The following is a 14,825-nucleotide window of genomic DNA, read 5'->3' on the forward strand; positions in this document are numbered from 1 at the left end:
AAAATATTTATAAAAATACAAATGATAACAGACATTAATTCTAAATATTTAAACTGCTTCCTTAATTAAATATAAGAAATTTAAATAACCAAATTTTAAACTCTTTTATCTAATTTGATTCAATAAAAATTAATGATTTATTTGAGTATATATATTTATATAAAAGAAAGACTTTTATTTTACTACTTAATATTCTACCATACATGTATCTATCTATCTATCTTTTTGAAAGATAAGTAAAATTCATTCAAGGTTTTTTTTTTTTTTTAATTATTATGTTAATTTTTTATTAAAATGATATAGATTTTGAGCCATAATCGATGCTATCTAATGCTTTTATAATGTTTAATGCATTTTTTTGAGAATTAAAAATTAACTTTGAAAAATACAAATTTATAGAATTGTTTTGATCAAATATAAAATTAATAAATATGTTTGTTCATTTTTTATATTTGAATGAGAAATGATAATCAGATTACAGATTATTAATATTTAACAAATATAATATTGATATGAATAATAATCATTTAAAAATTTAATACAAAATAAAAAAATACAAATAGATAACACTTCATAAGGTGTTTGTTTAATTCGAATATTCTGCTAATCTTTTATATCTTAACAATTTAGTTTTCTGTAAATCAAGATCAGAGAGTATAAAAATTATGTATATTGATTTTATTTGATTTTTACTAAAATTTTTTTCTTAATGGATAATGGAAAAAAGAATTTTTTTAAAAAGAAAAAACATAAATTTTTGATTTGATTTGCTAAGCATGTACTTTAATATAAAGTTTACAAATATAAATATGCATTTTTTGATATGTAAAAAACAATACAAAATATCTATAAAACTAATTTTTGAGTTTATAAATTTTATTTAATTTTCCTTAAAAATGCTTAATACAATTTAGAATTTAGTCTTAAGGTATATCATGCAAGCAATTCTGAATTAATAAATTATTGTATCTCACTCATATTCTTTGGTAATAGTTGTTCAAACATTTTAATACCCAAACCTGTTATATGTATTATGATTGGGATTTAGATCAGGAGTTTTGGGGATGTTCAATTCTATCAATATTACTCTGATTTTATTAATACATTATTGTATATCGCTCATATTTTTTGGTAATAGTCGTTCAACCCTTATTTTAATATTGCCCAAACTTGTTCTATGTATTATGGTCTATGGGATTTAGATCAGGAGTTTTAGGGATGTTCAATCCTATCAATATTACTCTGAATTTGTTCATTAGCATCCCTGTACGTATATTTGCAAGTATAGTTTTTATTTGATTTAAGGAGAGATTAAAAATAAAAAATTATTTTGGCCACTCGTTAATTTAATAAAACTTTATAATCAAAATAAAATTATTTATTTAATTTTAATTAAGAACTTTTTATTAATTAATTTAAAATTATTAAATTTAATGATATGATATTACACAAATAAAGAGCAAACTATCTCTTTATGAAATTTATTGTTTTTAGAATAATATTACTGTTAAATATTTTATCTCTAAGTCTATGTATTTATGTGTGTATCTAAAAAGCAGGTTTACTTATTTCAATCTAAAGAAAATGAATGATGAATAATTTTTTGTTGATAAATATTAAGAGTAATAAAAAATACTAATAGAAAGGAACTGAGAAACTCATAAAGAACATCAATAAAATAAGAAAGAAAGATTAAGATTTTATAGAAAATAAATCATATTAAATAAAAGATATCTAATTGATTATACTTACTTAAATTGTATTTTTAAGTTATTATTTATCGCAAATTATTTTTGATTACTATATTTTAATATTAATTAGAATATTTGGTAAAAGATAAAGGAAAATTTTAGTAAAAAAGGTTTTAAAAATTAAATTAGCATGGATCCATTTTAATTGCATTATTAATAATAAAAGGAAAGTATAGAAAAGATTTTATATAATGTTAGGGAGGCAACCGAATTAGAAGTAATGGCTAATACTTTAGATTTTATATCAAAATTATGCTAAGGCTAAGCTGAGGTAAAGCTGACTTAGATTTAATGCAAGCTTTGCTTAGAGGCTATTTCAGGAAGAGATGAAGAATTATTTTAAGTAATTTGTGAATGCAAATAGAAAAGCTTAAATAAAGATATTTTCCATAATAAATGCTTTTTAAAATATTGCTTAGCTTATGGCAAAACCAATTTTAAGTGTAAAAATGATTAATGTTTTTAAAATAAATTGAAATAAATAGAAACATTTTTAAATATCTAAGATTTTGTTTGCTAAATATGCAATTAAACACTTTCAAATAATTTCGAAGATACAGTAAAAACAGGATGTGAGTGTCCTTTTAAAAGAGTTCATAAAGAGTGCTTAAGTAAGCAATACAGAAATTTCTAAATAAAATAGCATTAGGTACTTTGTTAAGAATGCAATAGCTATTTTAGGGAAGAAAATGTCATTTAGTGTATCTAAAATTATTAATATGGGTGTACTACTTGCTACAATTAAGCCAGTAACCACATTTATTGGGATTGTGTTCCAATCGACTGTCATCCTTACATGATGTGCAGAATTTGTTATGAAAACTTTAATTTTAATGACTTAGATTTTTCTTAGCAACTTCTGAATTAAATTAGATGTCATCATCAAAGAGATTGCAATAAATATCTTAGCTATCATTCATTGAATCAGTACTTTAATAAGTTAGAAAAAGTAGAAAATAAATAAAAGGCACAAGAAATTTTAAGCAAAGGTATCAATTTAGAAAATTATTTTGATGTAGCAAAGTGTCCTGGATACATATTAAAGCCATCAAATAAATCATCTGCATATTATAAATATTTGCAATAATCAAGCAATACCCATTATATTCTTTATGGATGTTTGTTTGACAATAGAGAATTAGAAGAGGCAAGTTATGATCTAGATGATGATAAAGTAGAAATTGTTAAATGCTAAAACACTTTTGAAGCAGATGTAAGATATCAAATGCAGAGATGTTCTAACTGCAATTATAAATTTTGCTACAAATGCTAACTTCCTCATTTTGGTATTCCCTGCTCCGTTTTTAAAAATATCAAAAATAATGCAGGTCTGACAGAAGAGAGTTTTTTAGAATCCAGCAGTTTTGGATAAAACACTGATGATCACAGGCCTTTGCTATTGTTGTTAGATTTAGATATGAAATTATTTTAGTTATGTAATTAGGTAAGATTCAATAATGAAAATACATAGAATTTACAATTACAAAATAACTAATTAAATTATTATTTCAATTACCCTAACAGGAAAGATGTTAATGTAATTCAAATTAATATTTAATACCTTTATGGACAATAATAACAAAATTATGATTCTTGGCTCTGCATGTATCTTCCTATATTGAGTATTGAACATTTAAAATAGTGTATTAGACATGGAATAGAAAGAAATGCAACTAATGAAATTTCTTAAATGACTGATAAATACAAAGAACAAATCATTCAAAATGGAACCATATTGTACTCTGAATATGAATATGCCTTAGATATCTCAAATAGTCTTCCTTTATCAGAAAATCAAACAGTAAAAATAGTTCTACTTTGCAAGGCTCATCCTGAGTCCATAAAAAAACCATTGTCATACTAAAGTCTTTATGTGTCAAACTAGACACTACTAAATGACCAAAGTTAAATTAACAAAGATTAAAATGCAATTATAGCTTTCTAAATTTTAGTATTCAAACTTTGAATGAAATCTAATTTGCACACAAATATGTTTAAAACAAACAAACAAACAAACTAATAAACTAATAATTTATAAATAATTCTAAAGATTGAATTAAATGAGAATAAAAAAACAAACTATTTATTTTTTAAAATTTAAATTCATATTTTTGTAAAAAATACATTTATTTGCTTTCTACAAAAGTTAAACCAAAGTATAAGATATTTATTATTATTCAATAAGTCTTTTAATTAACTAAATACTATTTAAAATAATGATAAAAAACACCCTGTGGTAGAATTATGAAAAAAAAAATTTACTATTCTATTATATTTAAATCAGGTGACTAAGGAGGGAAGTAATTCTTTTTATTTTTATTGTAAAAAGCTATTTACTATAAATGAATTATGAAAACTACTATTGTATTACTAAAATATTCATCCTTCCATTGTAAATTACTCTAAAAATATCTGCAAAATTTAACTGTATAAGGTAGAATCTATCTATTTTTTCTTCTATTCTTTCAATTTATAATCCCCTTCTGTTGATATTATATCCCAAATGAATTTTACTAATTAAATATATATATAAGAAACCACATAGGATTATAAATATATTATATATATTTAAGAAGTAAATAGATTGTATAGATATTGTATCATATAATAGTTAATAGAAATTTAGTTTATAAATTATGATATAATGAATAGTCTGGAACAAATTTATAAACACAATTGTGCATATATTTTTTAGAAATTTACTTTCCCATATATTAATTTTATATTAAACAAATTTTAATAAAATTGGATATTAATTTGATAGGAATTTTAATGATTTAATTAATATTCAGTGAATTATTTATTTTGAGGATCTTATGAAATAGCTAAGTTCATGGCATGTATAGATATATAGATATAATATATGTAGAGCTTCAATATTCAAATAATTTTAAATTAATAATTTCTCTCTATTGATTAAAACTTAAATTTTGTAAAGTAGGATTCAGGATTACTAGAATTTATAATATGTGTGATTTTATAAATTATTTAAAATATAATAACACAAATTACTTTCATTTGATATAATAAATAATTCAACACTTTTATAATAAAATATAAATAAATCAATAAAAATCATGTTCTTTAAAAGATAAATAGAACAATAAATGATAGGAAAGTACTCAATTAATTTATTGATATCAAAATTATTTTTGATAAATTTTTAGTAAAGATAATTTATTTTATGTGCTAAATTAATTATTCATTAATATCAAATTTATTTTATTTTTGAGAATAATATAAAATATTTTAATTATTTGTCTTTAACTTTTAGTATTAACAATAATTAATGAAATAATGATATAAAAAAATTATTTATTTATTTATCTTTCTATCTATCTATCTATCTATCTATCTATCTATTGATACAATTTATTTGAATTTAAAAATAATATATCAACTTAAAAAATGGTTTTTTAAAAAAATATATTTAGAATATTTATAATTTCTAATTTTCAAGAATTTTTAATATTTTATCAAATATAAATAATTTTTATTTTATTTTTTTATATCTTTTTTTTACTTTGATAAATTTATATCAAAACTCTTTATTTATTTTCTAATTTTCAAGAAAAGAAATTAGAATATTAAGAAAAAATATCAATCAAATTTTTATATGTATTTATTTACTTTAATTAGATAAATTAATATAGAAACCTTCTTAATTGTCAAAATAATCAACTTTAAAATGTCTCAATAGCTTTAATATATTTAAATGATATTAAAAAAACAAAAATAAGAAATAAATTTATTTGATTTTAACTATTCAATTGATCTAATAGAAAAGTTATGCAAAGCTAAATGTTCTTCTGTGAAAGTTTCAGAAATTGAAAAAAAAAAATGTGTAATATGTAATTAATTTATTTAGTAATAACAAAAATAATTCTGCGATTGTTTTATCCATGAGTAGTGCTTTAGTAATTACTACAGATAAGAATATGAAAACTAAATGTAAGCGGAATTTTCCTCAATATATAAAAATATTCCAACTTCAAATCAAAAAATAATAAATTGTTATTTTTGCTAAAAAAAAATTTTTTCATCATTGGATTTTATTTTTAAAGAGCTTAAAAATTAAAAATGCTCACATTATAAATGCAAAAAAGCTGTAGGAATGTAAAAAATAGAGTATTATTGTTAATGCGGCTAAAATATATAATTTCTCCATTAAGAATGCTTTATTGTTGAGTATAATGAAGCAAATTTTGAAACTGAATAGATGAAATGCTAAAAATGTCGCTTCAAAATGAAGTTCATAGATAGCTAATTAAATAATCGAAAATAAAAATTGTAATATCATTGTGATTTGTGTCAAAAATAAGACTAAATTGATAATTAAATTCCCTTTTATTCAGCTATAATTTGCAATTGTAATAAAATATATTGTTAATTATGTTTTTCAAAGTATCTAGAATAACATTAACAACAATCTTTAATTTATTTTTAAGATGAAAGCATTACTGAATTCTAATGTTTAAGTCAAGTACCAAAATGCAATGTGGATCAGAGATAATTAAAATAATTTTAAAGGACTAAGGCAGGCAAAAAATTTCTCAATAAGGTATATGAGTGCCTTAATGAGGAAATGATTAAAAATGAAAATATATTAACATGCCCTGGATTTTATTTTAGGGATAAAAATAGTGGAAAAGTGGAAAAGCAATCTGCTTAAAAATATATTACTATGAAGAGATAGTCTGAGTTTGATGAAGATGTTAAAAAAGAATATTAAGAAAGTCTTCAAAAGCTTTAATAAAAGTATGAAATTATAGAATGCAACAACAAATTTTAAGTTGATTTTTAAGGGGATGAAAGAATATTTAAATGCAGTAATTGTGAATATCTTGATTGCAGAAATTAGGAATGTAAGTCTCCACATTTCAACTTATCATGCGAAATATTTAAACAACTTAAATAATTTAAAAATCGAAATTAATAAAATATAAGTTAATTAAATAGTAATTATCAAAATGCAATTTATAAAGTTAGATATGAAAATTAAATAATTATTGTAGATTAATAATTTTATAATCGTTTAAAGGAGGATCCGAAAAATTAAATTGACTTAATTGAAGAAATCAAAAATCCATTTTTCTAAGCCTGCAATTTACCCTTTGATCTATTTGATCCTCAGTATGATAAAGATTGGGAGTAATATAAAATTTAAAATAAACTATAGTCTTCTAGAGGAAAAATCAAAGGAAAAGATATATAATACAATTATCCTATTCATTAAAATTTATTTGGATATGGAATTAATATATAAAAGCTTTACGGTAAATAAGATAATCTAAAATGGCTGAGCAGAAATACAGATGAAGACACGTACATTGTGGGTTATCATGGGACTAAATCAATAGCTGCAGTATAAGGTATTATAGCAAATGGATTCTAAGCTGGTGCTGGCTAGGCATATAAAGGAAGTCATTGTCCTTATACAAACACGATAGTTGGAGTAGGAGTTTATTTTGGTGCAAGTATCAATGTTGCATACGGGTATACATCTCCGATAAGAATATAGAATCAAATATATCGAATCATATTCTAATGTCGCTTAAATAGTAGAACAGTAAAAAGCGCTTGTTAAATAGGAACAGTCGGCGAATACTATGTAGTAAATAACCCAAATGATATTAAAATTTATAGAATTTTACTAATTAAAGAATAATGAAAGTTATAAATTACATTCAAAATATAAAAATTAAAAAACTTTTATATATTTGCATTAATTATTTTATATCCTACGATAATACATCCATCTATTTTATAAAATATTACAGAATAATCCGAATTAAATAAGTTTATAAATAAATGAATAATTTGTAGATGGTCTTTCATTTATTAATAAAAATGAATTATTTTTTTGGATTTAACTCCGCAATTTTACTTAAAGAATTTTTTTTATAATGAGTTTATCAGATATATTATTTGTTAAAAAACTATATAATATAACAATAAAATTACCTCAATATCTAAAATTTCAGTGCATAGTCTTGAAAAAGGCAGTACCCTAGGGTACTTACTATAATTCAATAATAAAACAAGGAAAAAATGTTTTTCAAAATGATTAATTAATGAGAATATACAGTAATTTAATAAATATAAATAAACATATAAATTTTAAATTCATTGACTTTGCATGAGAGAATAAACAAAAAAAGTATTTTTTATTAATTATAATCAAAATAAATATTTTCAAAAAAATAAAAGCAATTTTTAATTTATAAAATGGAATTAGGGTTTATTTATTTATTTAATAAATACAATAACTTAATAATTTAAGAATTATTGCTATTCTTTTGGAAGGAAATAAAATGATTAGTAAATCTAATTGCTTACATTGATTGATTGATTTGTAAAAATTAACAGATAAAAAACAAATAAATTATTTGAAATTATTATTAGCCCTAATTTATTTATTTATTTTTGATTGATTTATTCATTTTGAGGATGGTTGGTTGGTTGTTTTTTTAATTTATTTCTTTGAAAAATAGTTGTTAGGATCATTTAATATTTTCTAATTAATTTAATAATTAATAATAAAGAAAACATTATTTTATTTTATCGAAATGGATAATTAGTTTTTACCTCCTATTGAGAATATTAGTTTGCAGCGAGGATTCAAGCAGTTTAATCCTGAAAAGGGTGGATCACATTTATTAGAAAACACTAATGAATTTGATAAGTTTCCTTATACATGCTTCGGCTACCTTAGCTTTAAAGACAAAAATACTAATAAAAAAAAATTAATAGGTTAAGCAGTTCTCATTGGACCATCGCATATTCTAACTTCTGCCAATAGTATTTACGATTTTACAAAGCAATATGAATCTCTATTTAGCTAGGGAGAATTAGAATTTTATGGTGGTATTGATTTAGATATTTAAACCAAGGTTGTTTCGATTTACTGCAATAAAGAAACAATAAAAGCAAGCAAATCCTATGATTAACAAAACTTTGCAATGTGCATCTTAGAAAAAAATATAGGAGAAAAGCTAGGTTATTTGGGAATAATCACACCTCTGCAAATGGCTTTATTTGAAGAAATATAATTTAAATAGCAGCCTGTATTAGTATTTGACAGTCAGCAATTATTAAGTGGTTAAATTTGTGATGTAGATGATAAAGAGATGCTAATTTAATTCAAAAATAGTGATGGAGTAATTATAAATTAAATAGATTAAGAATATCACTCAATTTAGGAACAAAGTTTGGAAAAAAATTAAGAAAGTGTTGATGACGAATAAGAAGAATAAGAAAGGGATTAAGAATAAATGAGAATGGAAATTATAAAGAACAACGCATAGGCCACATCTTAGTTACTCAATAATATAGTTTTTATACATGACAAATTGTTTGGTTACGCCATACTTTCAGCAGACGCCTAAAGAGATGGAATTTATTACAAAAGTCAGTACCTTACATGCTTCCACCTCTATCAGATGGTTTTCTGGTATTAAGGGCTTGAAGTAAATCAAAAAGACTAAACATAAAAGAGTAAAAATTTCTTTATTTAATAAAATTTTAATATTTTCTTAGAAATTATCTTTATTACAAATTTACAAATTTGTTGTTCATTCATACTAGCAATATGCGGTATCAAATATATAAAGATACTATTTTATTTGATTAAATTATTAACTAACATCTCTTTTTGTAAATAAATGTTCTTTTTTATTTTAGTTTAGGAGATGAAATATCTTGAGAATAAGGGAAATATGAAAGTTGAGGAACCAGCTGAACAGGAGAATAAACCATTGGTTTGTTTAAAGCAGCTAAATAATTAGTTTATTTTTACAGGAAATGAGGACAGCAGTGCTAATTTTTGGCATTTAGGTTCTATGAATATCGGATAATCAGTTTAGAAAGAAGTATTCGAATATAATTTCAGAGATAGTACTTTCAATGGTATTGCAGACATAGTTAGTGAAGGATATTATGCAGTTGCTATAGTTGGAAGATATGCAATACTTCTAAACTGGCTCAATTTTGAATTGCTCGAGGCTAAGTAGTTTGATTATGATCTCACCTGCATTATTAAGAGATAACAGAGATTCAAGTATTTAGTTGGGGATGCACAGGGATAGGTCATATACTTAAATTTAAATTGCAATACTCTCCAGCTAGAAGAGGATTAGGAAGGCTCTCTTAGATCTAGATAGCAAAAAAATATGCATGGACACAAAAATACTATAGAAAAGCTATGCCTAATCCCAGAGAGGAATCAATTAGTTGTAGCTTCTTCAGATGGAATAAGAATTTGGGATGTAAAATCAAAGAAATTAGTTACTAATATTGAATCTGAACAGAAAAAAGCTGTCACCTTTATTGGATATTCAAAGACGCGACTTTACATTGCAGGTGAAGATTAATATCTTAAAATATACGATCTTTCGGGTAAATAATAGAAATCAATGAGATTTTAGTATCCTATTAAATGTGGTGTGTTTTTGAATTCTTCAGAAATAGCTTTATCTGATGGCAAAAACTTGAAAATTATTAATGTTATTACAAATGCTTAGGATTACTATTCGATTCATAAAAACAATATAACTCACATTTGTAAGATAAATGAATTTTAATTTATCACTGCTGATACAAGAGGATCATTGTACAAGTGGACTCTAATGTCTAATGAAAGCGAGTCTAGTCTTTAGTACAGAGTTTCTGTTGAATTAAGTAAAGCGGCTAAGGTGAACTTCTCTGATTATTCTCCTGAGAAAGTCGCTAAATTCTTTTAATCTAATTAGTCTCCAAACACAAGCTCATTCCACTCTTAAAAATTTTTATAGATGAAAGCCAAAATTGAAACTCAAAGAAACCTAGCTAAGTAATTTCAATCAAATAAATTATTTTTTATAAATCAATTACTAATGAAAATTTAATTTAAAGTTAGGGGATTTATGAAGGAAGCTAGAAAATGGTGGGAGATCTCTATTCTTAGGAGAACTATTATCTAAAAGCAAAAGTTAGAAATTTGGAAAGTAAAGTTAATGCAGCTAAGGGTGAATACAGTGAAAGTCATAAGGATTTTATCAATAACTCGTCATACAGTAAGCTAAATGCAAGCTCGATAAATAATAATAGTAGCACTAGAAATCTTAGAGAGAATTCATCTAGCATCACTTTGAAAACTTAAAAGGCTTAGATTAAAGTTATGGAATAAAAGTTGAAAGAATAAGAGGATCTTGTTCTTAAAATTCAAGGAGAAGAGTAATTGCTTAGAAATAATGCTGAAAAGAAAGTGAAGCAAGAAAAAAAAGTTTACATGGAAAAGAATGTTGATGATATCAAAAAAAACTCTTAGCGATTTGAATCTATGATACCTTTGATTCAAAATGATATTGACCTGCTTAGAAAACAGCTTAGTTTCATGAATGAAAAGTTGAGTGATAAACAGGAGAGAATCAGAGATAGGTCAAGTTCCCTTCAAAAGAAGTAATCAGAATTAAAGCAGTTCCACAACTAAATTCAAAAGAGAGAATAAGACGTGTAAGAAGAGCTCAATAAAAAAAGAGAGTAAACCAAATAGCAACAAGAACAAGACAAAAGAGAAATGGAATAGCAAAGACAGCAATTTAATGAGTTTATTAAGGTAGATTAAGACCATGTGTAAGAAGATGGTGATGAAGATGATAATCAAGCTTTACATGATAACTAATTTGAGCACATTTCTTAAGAGCTAGATTAAACAATTAAGAATAGCTAGAACTTCATCAATAGCTAAAGAAACCTTAATTCCTCTTTGCAATAATATGTATAGGCAAATATCGATGAAAGTAATGAGTCTAACATGAAAGCCTCTTAAATTTCTTCAAAAAATAGAAATGATGAAATAAATAACTCTCTAGGAAGCAGCTGTGTTTTAAATAATAAAAAAATAACTAGTTCTGCATAGGCTAGAAATATTATGAAATCAAATAGAGAAGAGTAAAGTTTTTAGAACTAGCAAGAGATGTCGTAAAATATTAGTAATTCTTCAAGAAATAACTATAAAAATTAAATTAGCAACATAGAAGAGGAGCAGAATTCATACAAGTATACCAATAGAAAATCCTCACCAAGCAATTATGGAAATTCTTAAATTATCAGTGAAACCAATGAAAAACTATCTCACAGGAATAAAATAGAAATTAGAAAAGCAGCTGATTAAGAGGGATAAAATACTGAATAAACTGAAGAAAATCTTAAATACAGCTTTATAGAACAATAGTTTTTTAAACTTTAGCAACAGGTAGCCCAGTTGTAGCAAAATTATGAAGAAATAAAGCAATCAAATTACTCTCCCTCTAAATTGTAGACTATTATCATTCCTCAATAAAGTTAATTCATAAGACCTAGTGAATTTAAACCTGTTTTGAGAATTCAATAAAATGTATAAGGTTCCAGTTCAAATTAAATCTACAACACTCCTGAGAGTCCTAATTAACTATAATCTGCTTTAAGAATAAATAATTTTGTAGGTTATAATTAAAATATGCAGCCTCAATAAAGCAGTAATATTGCTTAGAATTCTCCTCCTAAGCCATATTTTGGTACATCAGCAACAACTCGTTCTCTTTCTCCTAACTTAATTGCAAATAATAGTGGATAAACTTATAATCAAATGAGCTAGTTTGGAAATTCATAAAATTTATAATTAAACAGCAGTTCTCAATTTTACATTAACAATTCTCCACAAAAAGGTTATGATTAATAAATTTTGCAAAAATCTTAAATACATTAATCTCCTGGATAGATATTGCTCCTTAATAATTCCTTGAATTAATCATTATGTGAAGGTATTTCAAGTAGCAACACTAAGTAGAAAACTGCTGAGTAGGTCAATAATAAATCCATTTAGGGAGCAACAAGCAGCTCATAATAAAAATAAAGGCCGTCTTCTTCTTTAAAACAAAATTAACTATAATTGGAACTAATGAATCAAAGTAAAAATACAAACTAATTTAACATTTATAAAATGAGTTCTCCTGCTGTACAAAATATATCGTAACTAAATTAATTATTAGCAGCCAACACAAGTTCTATCAATAATCCTTCATTGCAACAAACTGATTTTATTTAACAGCAAAAGTTATTGTTATAACAATAATAGTAGCAGTTGATGTAGCAATAAAATCCTTTGCAAACGACTTAATTTTAAAACAACATCTAAGCAAATAATGAAATAAATTATGAAAATGAGTAAAATTAAATAGCTGATATTTAAAAAGAAAGAAAAATTAGCAGCAGATAATCCAAACAATCTATCATATCTAACAATCAGAATATTAGTATGGAAGTGACATAAGTAAAGCAGCTTTAAGAAGAGAATTTATCTCTCAAGAAAAAGCTTCAAGAGCATTCTAAATTGATTTAAGAATTGCAATAAATAATGCAAAATTAAAGCGAAGAAAATTCCAAGCAATAAGAAATAAGCTTATCAGAAAAAGAAAACTTTAAAGCTCAGTACTAAAAATTAGTTGAACAATCGAACGCTTAACAATAAAATATCCAATAGATTTCGGAGTAAATTGTTAAATAAACTCAATACATAAATTAATTAGAATAAGAAAAATAAACTCAGCTCTTTTCTTATAATGAAATGGCTAAGCAATTTGACAGAGAAAAAAATTAAATGGTAAATCAAATAAATTTGAAAGAACTTGAAATTTAATAAAAGAATTCAGAAATCTTGTAATGTTAAAACAGCATAAGCTAATTGAATATCACAATACAGTAATTAAGGTAGATGACTACATATGAAGAAGTAGAAAAATTAACTAAACAAATAAATGTGATGGATAAGATGATAGAGTAGCAGAAGAATGAGTCAAAGACTTAGAAGTAGCTTCTAATGGGATAAGAAAAAGCTATTGTTGATGGAAAGAGAATTGAGCTTGAATTCTAGCAAATTCAACTGTTGAATCAACAGTTAAGTAATGAAAATGGCATTCTAAAGTCAAGAATGTAGTTTTTAGAAGCCGAAAATAAACAATTGAATTAAAAAATGCTTGTAATTAGAGATGAAATAGATGGTAAATATTAAAACACAATTTTGGAATTGCAAAAATTGATGTAGGGTCATGCAAATAAGCAGATCAACATTACTCAAAGTGTTGAAAATATTAAATAGGGAGTTCTCAATGGTTTAGATATTAATGCTTTGGACAAACTGATTGAAATATCACACAAAAAGTAACAGCTATCAACTACTTAGAACTTAAAACAATCAGTGAGTTCTATTCCAATAAGTTAAGTACAAGGAATGCAATAGCAAAATATTATAAATCAAAGTTATCAGCCCATGAGAATTACAGATTAGTTGGTTGGATCAACAAATTACGAGCAATAAAAAACTTATTAAAAAAGAATAAATTATAACCAAGAATAGCAACTAGTGAATTTAGAATCTACTTCATCTATCAAAACTTTCAATCCAGACGATTAAAGAAGTGTCCAAGAGCAAGGAACTATGAATGCCCAATAAGGTCGCTTCTAAAGTAGATCAGTCTCTCCTCTAGGTCTGAATAGCCGTGGTTAAGGTTAAGGATTTAATTCATCTCAGCAAAAATCTCTAAGATCAGATAGATCAAACAAAAAATTTGATTCAGAATCTATAAAAACCTTCCAGCCTGATGGTTTAGAAGTCTCAAGATCAGATGAAAACAGTGATTCTGACTATTTAAGTAATATGAGTAATCTGTAAATAACAAACTAAGATTAATATCCATTAAACAAAAAGTCTTCTCTCAAAACTAGTAAAACTATCATAAAACAAGGAAACAATAAATAGTAAGTAGTTTTGGTTGATGAAAACGATATTTAATAGAAAAAAAGGTAAGAAGAGTAAGGAATGTGTGCATAACAATGAAAAAGAAAAGTTGTTATATTATAATTAATTTAAGTCAATTATTAAAATATATTAAAATTTAATTATTAAAATTTTTATTTGTATTAAATTTGATAAACAAATAATTTGTAATTTAATTCTTAATAATTAATCAAATAAAACCAATATGTATCAAAAGCTTAAATACATTCTTTTCATTTCTATCAACTTAATAAAAAAAAATTTAAAATGTATGTAAATTT

The 14,825-nt window shown here is 24.1% G+C and overlaps 3 protein-coding genes across 3 annotated transcripts; all 3 read left to right on the forward strand. All coding sequences in view use genetic code 6, as the record gives it.

The window, feature by feature from the left end:
* Positions 1-1,881: 1,881 nt before the first annotated feature.
* Positions 1,882-3,717, forward strand: TTHERM_00077670 (hypothetical protein; the record flags this gene model as incomplete). Its single annotated transcript, XM_001015708.2, has 1 exon — positions 1,882-3,717. The coding sequence occupies one exon, from the start codon at positions 1,882-1,884 to the stop codon at positions 3,715-3,717; it is 1,836 nt and encodes a 611-aa protein (XP_001015708.2).
* Positions 3,718-5,391: 1,674 nt separating this feature from the next.
* TTHERM_00077680 (hypothetical protein) lies at positions 5,392-7,422 on the forward strand (the record flags this gene model as incomplete). Its single annotated transcript, XM_001015709.2, has 1 exon — positions 5,392-7,422. Exon 1 carries the CDS (start codon positions 5,440-5,442, stop codon positions 7,420-7,422), a length of 1,983 nt encoding a protein of 660 aa, XP_001015709.2. The 5' UTR covers positions 5,392-5,439.
* An 868-nt stretch (positions 7,423-8,290) lies between these two features.
* TTHERM_00077690 (WD domain, G-beta repeat protein) lies at positions 8,291-14,604 on the forward strand (the record flags this gene model as incomplete). The annotated part of the gene is made up of 3 exons (XM_001015710.3): positions 8,291-9,248; positions 9,435-10,581; positions 10,644-14,604. The coding sequence occupies exons 1-3, from the start codon at positions 8,321-8,323 to the stop codon at positions 14,602-14,604; spliced, it is 6,036 nt and encodes a 2,011-aa protein (XP_001015710.3). The 5' UTR covers positions 8,291-8,320.
* Between the last annotated feature and the right edge of the window lie 221 nt (positions 14,605-14,825).

The sequence above is a fragment of the Tetrahymena thermophila genome (assembly GCF_000189635.1).
Source record: "Tetrahymena thermophila SB210 genomic scaffold scf_8254650, whole genome shotgun sequence".
NCBI classification, from domain to species: Eukaryota; Ciliophora; class Oligohymenophorea; order Hymenostomatida; family Tetrahymenidae; genus Tetrahymena; species Tetrahymena thermophila.